General features: G+C 46.0%; 1 protein-coding gene across 3 annotated transcripts; it reads left to right on the forward strand.

The window, feature by feature from the left end:
- The first annotated feature begins 124 nt into the window (after positions 1 to 124).
- On the forward strand, positions 125 to 8,312 carry PIH1D3 (PIH1 domain containing 3). Of its 3 annotated transcripts, none has more exons than XM_010715039.3 (7): positions 125 to 591; positions 697 to 795; positions 2,638 to 2,701; positions 3,728 to 3,833; positions 5,563 to 5,659; positions 6,172 to 6,257; positions 7,557 to 8,312. In XM_010715039.3, the coding sequence occupies exons 1-7, from the start codon at positions 247 to 249 to the stop codon at positions 7,684 to 7,686; spliced, it is 927 nt and encodes a 308-aa protein (XP_010713341.2). In that variant the 5' UTR covers positions 125 to 246; the 3' UTR covers positions 7,687 to 8,312. The 3 variants fall into 3 exon arrangements, with proteins under 3 accessions (XP_010713341.2, XP_019473633.1, XP_019473634.1); XM_019618088.2 differs by lacking the exon at positions 7,557 to 8,312 and adding an exon at positions 6,672 to 7,550; XM_019618089.2 differs by lacking the exon at positions 6,172 to 6,257 and having other exon boundaries at positions 7,557 to 7,714.
- The last annotated feature ends 927 nt before the right edge of the window (positions 8,313 to 9,239 follow it).

The following is a 9,239-nucleotide window of genomic DNA, read 5'->3' on the forward strand; positions in this document are numbered from 1 at the left end:
GTGGCGTGAAGGAGAAGCCGGTGGCCGCGGTGGTGCTGGCGGTCGTTTTCGGCGTGCTGAAGGAGAAGCCGCCGCCCGCCGGGGTCGAGCCGAAGTTGAACTGGCTCATGGTGCAGAGACGGGCGAGGAGAGAAACGGAAGCGGACCGATCCCCGCCCGGAACGGCGCACGCGGCCCTGCAGACCCCGGAGCCCCGAGCGGATCCACGCTCCAACCCTCCGCGGCCACCAACAGCCGCGCACACCGATGACGTTACAGACGGCGCACACAGATGCCGCTACGATGACTCACGCCGATGACGTAATTAACGCATGCGCCCAACGCCCGCGCCCGCACTCGCTCTCCCCAGCTGTCCAACCGCCGGCCGCGCGTTCCCGCCCTCGTCAACGATTGGTTGGTCTTGCCGCCACTCGTTGCTCGGCTCTGTTGGATTGGCTGCGAGGGCTAAAGGAGGCGGGAAAAGGAGAGGGGGGCCGTTACCTCAGCAACGACGGACGCGGGAGGCGGCGGTGCCGGGCCTTATGGTCCTGTGCTGCTCTGTGTGACGTGAGGCGGTGTCTTCCGAGACCCAGACTACAAGGGAAAGGCAAGGTACATAGGCTTTGATCTAATTTGGTACTTATCACACAGTGCTCGGAGAAGGGCAGCGCAGTACAAAGGCTTTGTGGTTCCTGTGGTGCTGGTTTTCCCCTGTAGGTGAGGATGGAGGTGGATGTGCCTGCAGTCGGCTCTTTGCAGTCCCTTGCCAAGCTGCTCAGTGATGCACGTGGGGATGAGGACGACGATGACTTTGGTGTGAGTCTTTTGTGTGACTTCTTCACAGTGCCCAACGTAATTAACTAAGGAGATGCAAACCTCGCTTTTCCCAGCGCAAATAAAGAGGGAAATAAAACCTTGGAAGGTTTTGGAGCGGCTGAGACAACTAGGAGATATTTTTGGGTGCCACAAGAATATATCATATCGTAACATAGAATGGCCTGGGTTGAAAAGGACCACAATGCTCATCCAATTCCAACCCCCTGCTGTGTGCAGGGTCGCCAACCAGCAGCCCAGGCTGCCCAGAGCCACATCCAGCCTGGCCTTGAATGCCTGCAGGGATGGGGCATCCACAGCCTCCTTGGGCAACCTGTTCCAGTGCCTCACCACCCTCTGGGTGAAAAACTTCCTCCTAATATCCAACCTAAACCTCTCCTGTCTCAGTTTAAAACCATTCCCCCTTGTCCTATCCACCCTCGTAAACAGAATGGGAGGGATGTTTATTTTTTTAGCCTAAAGGGAACGAGATGTGGCTGAGAGAGCCCTGAGTGCTTAGATTTCCTCCTGCTTTTCTCTGAAGTCTTTTAGAGGTGGGGGCAATTACAGCAGTATGCAGCTTCTGAGTAAAGACTGAAACGTCCAGCAGAAGTGGAATGTGTTAATTCTGTACCAGGCATTAAAGAAGCACAATTGATCACAGAAGTACAATAGGTATACTGGGGACTATAGAATGCGGGAGGGTAAGTAATCATTCTAAAATGAACGATCTGAATGGTTATTGAGAGAAATATCTCTACGTTCTTTTATATCAATTCGTCTCAGGACTTGCAGCAAATCACAGAAGAACTTCTGTTGCTCCTGCAACATGGAGCTGTGCAGTTACGTAGGCACACATGGGTGCTAGGAGAAACAATCTGCCCTTCCCTGCTCAGGAAGGGCCACAGATGCCACCAGATATGTTGGCCAGGGCCACAGAGGTTGCTCAAAATGTTGGCAAGTCTCTTAGAATTTTGAACAAGTTGCATTATGACGCAGATAACAAAAACAGTGAGCATCTGAGCTCCTCATCAGCTCTCAGAGCAGAGCCAGCTGGCTGGCCTGGCAGCTGTGTGCAAACAGTGGCCATTGTGGCATCTGGGGAAAAGATATCTCCTAGAAGTTCCTTTCTGTAGCTGGTAAATGTGGTGCTTCACGCTCCAGCTGCCCTTCAGCTCTTAAATGCTGGCTTTCTGAAGCTGGAGTTATTGCTTCAGAAGTTTATTGCAGTAAACATCCCGATTTTAAAAAGAATTTGTTTACATCTTAATAATAAAATGAATGACACTTCAGAGGCAGAAAGGGAAAATTGCTACAAGTTCTGTCAATTAAGCCTGAGTCAAGCTGGGCAATTTGAAATCTTTGTTTGGATTTAATTTAATGTTCTCTGCAGATGAGGCACTTCTATCAAACCGAGGGATCTTCACACATAGATAGAAATGCCTCACATTGGCCTATTAGCACTAAATTGATTCATGATTAGAGGAAAATGCTGTTGCCTCATATGATCTCTACTGTTAAAAGGAGTTTGCACGTAGCACCCTTGGCTTCTTCTTGCAATATTTTCAGGGCAGGCAAAGCACAACAATTTTCTCAAAATGCCATGGAAACGAATCTTTGAGAAGCACTGCAGGCTGCAGCACTGCTTCTGGCAGTCCTGCCTGCACCCTGTGCATTGGGGTGCTGTGCTTAGTGAGAGGGAGAGAGATTCTGTGCTTCAGTCATGAAATGGAGGAATTTTTGGCTCTAGCAGTGACTTTTGATAATGTGTTGTAATTACTGATGTGATTGTTAATCAGCTGTGGTCTATGATAATTAATTGGAGTCCCATTTGGGTTTTTGCAGCTGTGCTGTTCTGTCAGTGCCATGACTCCTGGTAGCATTGGACCAGTAAAGAAAGAGACTACTGGTAAGGAGTGTTTGTATATCTTAGCACTCAGCTGTGTGTTAACAGACTGCAACAGCTGTTGCAAGTTATCACAGATGGTTTACTTCAATAAGTGAGTGGACCTTTGAGGTGGAAGCCCATTACATTGTTATAGTTACACTAAAATTCTTGTTTTGCTGGAAACTTAACTGCAGAATATATAAAGAGCAGCAGAAAAGGTAACTCTGGAGGGCAGCACCTCCAGTGGTGATGATAAGCAGAGCACAGAATGTAGGCTGGCAGGAGTCATAAGTGGGCAGCAAAAAGCTCCATAGAGATACTCTCAGGGAATTGTTACTGCCTAGAGCAAGCAGGAGGCTTCTAAGGGGGCATCTGGAGGGATCTTCAGGGGTGAGCTGCACAAAACCGAGTCTGGATGAAGGATGAGGGGCTGGGAGGTGTGCTGTGAAGCGCAGGTGTGTGCCTTTGTCCCCAGAACACGTGGCATGAGAAATGAGCTTAGCTCAGGACTGCCCTCAACAGACTGAGAACATTTGTTCTGTTTTCTTCTTACTGCGCCTTGCTCTTTGTCTGCAAACCCTGGTCAGTGTGACCATTTCATTGTAGGTTTGGGACAGTCCGTGTTCTTTTGCTATGGACTTTCCTGAGTCGTCAGTACCTCATCTGGGCTGTGCTCAGTCACTGATGGCTTTGTATGTGAGGGAGAGATCCTTTTATAAGTGACTCTGCTCACTTAAAATCTCGTGTCAGAGACATGGGGGAAGATTAATATTTCATCATTCTCCACTTTAATCATTTTGAAGCGCTGGATATCTTATGCCTGAAAGGACAATTTCCTTGGCATAGAGGTTGGGTAAAGGAGATTTAAGGGAAAGGAATAGAAAATGTCCTCCCTCTTCAAATTCTGATCCTTTATGATATTGAAGGGAATGAGATCACTTGCTACAATTTATTTTGATGAAAAGGTTTTTTTTCTTAGAGTCTAGAAATCTGAAAGTTTTCAGCAAACCAAGGGAAAGAAACAGGGATTTTTCTTATTGCTTACAGATACCTTACAAGTGCAGTCTGAACACAACAAAACCATTTGGAGCACAGAAGAGGTCCCGGAAGGATCCGAATTTGACGACACCTGGGATCCTAGAGAACAGCCAGAGTAAGTGATCTGAGATGGTGTGCTTGGGTTTGACGTGGTTATAATGCAAAGATGGGTCGCACAGCTTCCATGTGAGTGAAACACAGTGGTCTGGAGAGCACGTCAAGAAAAGCTGATGGAAGGACAGCAGCAGTGCAAGTGAAGCAACAAGCAAGGAGGGATTGTAACTTCTCCCTTGGAAACCTTCTGATCTCATAACAGAAAGGTAGAGTTGATTTTTCTTGTCACAAGACACTTTGCAGTGTCAGATGCTTGTACAAAATGAGATGAGGAGGGGAAGCAGACCAGCAAAATGATGTAGAGGCTCTGAAACATGCCACGTTGGTGTGAAGTACCTGGTTCTTCCTGCTGCAGCTGAAGTGCATTCACTTTTCATGTTCAGATTCATAAAGCACTCCAACTTATGTTTATTTCAAAGAATTAAACTCTTCAGAGACAACTACCACCATAGGAAGGAAGGCTTTATGCTGGCAGTTCTAAATCTTTTTATTCAATCTTAGCTTCCCAAGGGACAGCCTTAAAAGGGACAGCCTTAAACAGTCTTTTCCCTTCCTTCTAGAAGTACAACACTTTAGAAATAGGCAAGCATGTTAGTTATGTTGTAGTTTGTAGAGGTCAGAAAGCCTTCAGGGTCGAGTAATTTGCAAAGCAGGGTTCGAATTGATCATCACTGTGATGTGATGCACTGCCCTGGAGCACTGCGTGCTGGAACAGATGGGCTGAAGGCCGTGAAGCTGCACCCACACTGTGGTGTAGTTGTTCCTGAATCTATCACTGGTGAGGTATGGAATGCTCCTCCTTTGCACTGTGGGCACAACAGGAGCTTTATTTCACTCTATTTTTGACCCTTCCCTCCCTGCTGAAAGGGCTGTGATGCAGCCCTTCTCCAGCCTCCAGCAATTACGTCCTGTGTTGCACAGATGAGACAAGAGTATAAATCTTTGTAATAGTTCATCAAATTAAATCGTAGGAAAAGGCCCAAAAGGAAAACAGATGGTTAGAGGTGCATCCAGAGCTGCTAGACAGATTTCTCATTGACTTAGGAATTATTACATATGCACACAGCACTGGAGATGTGAAAAATACTTTCTGTACACTTTTTTCCAACAGCTTTGAGAAGAGGCTCCATTTATTTTGCTCAATTTAGCAGGAGTAATATGTTCTAAATGCAATCTTTCAGTTTGTATTCCCTCATTCATTAAATATCGAGAGCAAAGGAACGTGTGATTCTAGATTTTGTAGGGTTCTAAATTAAACAAATTGATTTGGAGGGGAATAACATTAATGTTGGCCAAATGCAAAACAATTAAAACTAGGCAAGATAACAGAGGCACTTCCAAGCTGCAAGAATAGCTGGGTGACAGAACATGTAGTTGACAGCACCCTTTTCCAGGCCTTTTCCCAAAAGTTTGTGCTTTGGCTACTTGCTGAGGTCCACGTTCACTCAGAATGCCTCTTCTGCTCTACGATCCTGCAGTGCTGGATAGTGAAGTAGAGGCAGCACAGTGATTGCCTGGGGAGGTGAATGCTCGTGTTGTAGCAAACTGTCATGGCTCTGGACAGAAATCCAGTGCAGTTGGCTTGAAGACTTGAAGGAAGACTGGGAAATGGGAGAGAATGTGATAAGGACATGAGTATTCATACAAAGATTGATGACCCTTTGAGAAATATGATTTCCCTCAGCCTCCTGGCCTATCTCTGCTGTTAGCCAACTGCTCTTCTTTTTCAGGTATGAGATTTCATTCAAACAGCAGGTGGGAACAGAGGATGTCTTCTTTGGGATGAGCAGGAAAGACCCTTCCACGGCCTGCTGTGAAGATATGGTGGTGAGCTGAGCCTGTTTCCCATCCCTTCTCTGTGCCCTTTTTCTGCCCAATCTTACCCTCTTGTTGAGACAGAACATAAGCACCAAGCTGCATGGCTGCCTTCAGCCTCCTGTGGGATTTTAGTTTGGAATTATCCAAGTGTTTGTAGCTTAATCTGCTTTTACTAACCTGAGGAACTCATGTACATCTCCTCAAGGAGAAGAAGCTGAAGAGAAGCTGTGCAATATGTGTCACAGAGGGAGATGAAAACAGTCCTAAAACAAGGTTTCACCTTGGACACAGTTTTGGGATGGGGAGAGTCTGGGAAGGAGATGATTTTCATCTGCCTGCATTTGTTACAAAGTTATGAGTTAGCAGGATGCCACAGTATTGCCAGCCTAACAGATCCAGTCCTGTATGATCTGATCAATGACCTCCCTGCTCTCTTGGTACGATTGCTGTGTGATTTTTTTGGAGCTGTATTTACAGATCTACATATCTAATCACAGCTTTAACTCTGCCCATCGTTTCAGATTAAAATCAAGCTGCCAGAGACAAAGTTCTCAGACATCACATTAGATATCCAGGACAAGGTTCTTGACCTCCGAACTCCCCAGAAGTAAGTCAGACAGCACAGTGCTTCCACAGGAAAGCTTAACCCTCTCCTCAGACAGACTTCCTGCACTGAGTGTGGTGTGGGAGGACTTCACACGTGAATAGCCTTCTGTTAGCATCAGTCAGTTCAAGATGCACACTGTGGATTAAGACCAAAATCAGTTCTGTCCCTAGGGGACTAACTGCAGAAAAGTCACCTTTCTCACAGACAAAAGGAGTGTGAATTAGTTACCCCCTGCAGAAATTTAACCTAAAGATGCAACAGTGCTGAAAGAATGCTTGGGAGTGCTCTGAAACAGGAAAGCCAAGAAGAGTAACAGTCCAGATTGTGACTTGTGTAACGTGAAGTTAGTAGAAGAGGTAGCTTAATGCAATGCTGCAGGTGTAGTAAATCCTTCACTTCTGTTTTCTTCTGCAGTTTTGTCTTTTTGGTGACTCACATCTGCCATTATCTTAGTATCCAGCTGTCTCAAGTCACAAGCCTTGCAAATAAAACGTTTGCTGTAAATCTGATGGTTGCTTGGGTACAGCCTGAGCCAGTGCTGTTTTGCAGATGTAAGTGCAAATCTGCTCAGTATGAAAGAAACAAATAAGATCTCAAGTTCTACATACGAAGAAACACTCTGTTCTCACAGATGTATGGGAGGGCTCAAAGGAATTGTTTTCCACTGCACAGTCCTGGGGCTGACTGTAAGCCCAACTGATCTTGTGGACTTTTCCATGTGCTATCAGCTGCTTAACTTCTGTAGGTGAGGTGTAAGTGTGTTTTGACTGTACCTTGGCTGTGGCTCCTACAACACAGTTGAAAAGGTCTGGAACCCCAGTTTGGAGTAACCCCCGTATCCACACTACCATGTTGTCTTTTAGGGTAGGTAGGTGTGTCTTCTTTGAAACCAGTCCGTCCAGAACCTCTAATCCAGCTGTGCCGGTTGTTTCTTGCTATAGAATACAAGCTCCCCCAGACTCTGTAGGCATTTTTCAGGTTTTTACCACCAGGAGAGCATTATCAGTGCAGCTTCTCCTTCCTCTGCATTGTGTGGAAGCAACAACAGTGGAGAGAACTCACAATCCATCGCTGGAAGCTGTTGTAGCCACAGCCAAAAGAAAGGAGATGTTGGAAATCCTCCAGGGCCTATATGGTTGTGTAGCAGTATTGCAGAACTGTGTAGCTTGTCATGGGAAGGCTATACAGAATGGACTTTCCTTGATATACTGATTCTTGAATCACAAGAATGGCTTTCAGTGCTATCTCAATGGCTCACGTGGCTTGGGCCATTAAAACTCATTGTGTCCTCCTTGACAGGAAGCTGCTGCTGCATCTCCCTTGCCCTGTGGACAGCAAGAAGGGGAAAGCTCGTTTCCTCTCTGAAGAGGAGCTCTTGGAAGTCACCCTAAGGATGAGAAGGGAGTTTGATTTCATCAATTTTGCCTGATAGAGAAGTGGAGGAACTTTACAGAAAGGAATCTCTGTAAATCTGAAGTCTTTTCAAAATCTAAGTAGTCGTGAGATTGGTCCCCTTTATCAGTCCAGGGGGACCATAATGGAATAAATTCAGTAAGTCAGGAGGAAAAGGAGGTCAATTCGTCACACCCACAGATCCTGTAAGCTGGGGCTGTCTGCCTCTTGAACTGCTCTGGTTAACATTCTGCTTCCTGCAGTCCGACACGAGCTCTGAATTGGAAAATAGGAGATCACGAAGTCTGCAAGGTGGGGAAAGTCTTTCTGTGGTTAGTGTCTGTAAGTAGCACGAGGAGGCTCTGACCAGCAGCCCTGGTTCGTGGTTACTGTTGGAAGACTTGCAAGTGAGGTGTATTTGGCCCCCAATGCTGGCACTGAGGCCAGTTCAGATCCCCTCCAAAACTCTTTGGGGATCCATAGCCACATCTCTGAGGCTTCTTTACCCTGGCAGAACAAGGCAGGTAGCTACTGCTGGATTGCTGAACAACTCAGCTCTTTTGAATGGTTTTTGACAATATATGGTTCAATGTCATCCATTCACCTGCTGTCCCTCCAGCTATTCTTCTGATCTTTATTAATAAAAGAATATGCTCTAATGAACCATTCTGGTTACTTTTCACTCTTCCTCCTCTGCGTTATACCCCCCAGAGACTTCCTAAAAGTGGAAGGAGGGGAATTTTGCATTACAAAGTACCATTTTCTTAAAGGGCTGAAGTGCAGCAGGAGCTTTTGTTTTGGCCTTCAGGTCTAATCTGGAGCGACAGAGATGGGTAACCAAGAGATTTCTCTCACCACCTTCTGGGCAAATACATTCACTTAGTGCTGTTAAACGTGCAGGAAGCAAAGAGATCCACTCAGCAATCAAAGAGGAGAGGACAAGCAGGGCTGGTACTTTGATGGGTCTTAATCAAATCTTTTAATCACTGCAAAAATAAAATGGCTTTGGGTCCTGCATTTGTCTGGCTATAAAAATAAAACAAAATTGGCCAGCTAGGCTATGGATGGCATCCATGCTGCTGAACTTGAGGTAGGAAAGGTGAATTCTCTGTTGAAGACATTGATGGTGATTTTTCAGATGTATTTTTGTCAATTGGAGTTTTCAGAGTTTGTTGTTTGTAATATACTTCTTTATAACTCTCAGATAAACCTGATGGTGTTTGTGTGCTTCAACCACTTACCTTAAAGTGGCTCCATTCCTTGGATCGGAGTAATACTGCCCAATCTCTGCCTTGGTGTTAGTGCACTGAGAAACAGCTATGACTCATCCTAAGCCACTGGGCACGCTGACAACATTCAGGGGCAACTCCAATTTGCATTTGAAGTTTCCATACGTTGCATTTGAAAATCTCTTATTCCAACAGAGCCACGGGGAGGGGAGCAATGCAGATGTATGGAAGGCTGAGATCATTCCTCCTGACTCAGTCAGTACTGCGTGTGATTGCCAACAAGTGACACTGAGGCTGTTCTTGGAAAAGGCTTGCCTTGTGGTCCATGGGCAACGTGCTGCTGTGCTCTTCTGCTTGTGAT

This window comes from Meleagris gallopavo, chromosome 9 (assembly GCF_000146605.3).
Source record: "Meleagris gallopavo isolate NT-WF06-2002-E0010 breed Aviagen turkey brand Nicholas breeding stock chromosome 9, Turkey_5.1, whole genome shotgun sequence".
Lineage (NCBI taxonomy): Eukaryota > Metazoa > Chordata > Aves > Galliformes > Phasianidae > Meleagris > Meleagris gallopavo.

Bases quoted from the DNA above. Each gene is read 5' to 3' on its own strand.
- PIH1D3 (XM_019618088.2), top strand. From the start codon at position 247: ATGACGTTACAGACGGCGCACACAGATGCCGCTACGATGACTCACGCC. The intron at 592-696 runs GTACATAGGCTT...TTTCCCCTGTAG, and splicing joins GACTACAAGGGAAAGGCAAG to GTGAGGATGGAGGTGGATGT. The intron at 6,258-6,671 runs GTAAGTCAGACA...TTTCTTCTGCAG, and splicing joins GACCTCCGAACTCCCCAGAA to TTTTGTCTTTTTGGTGACTC.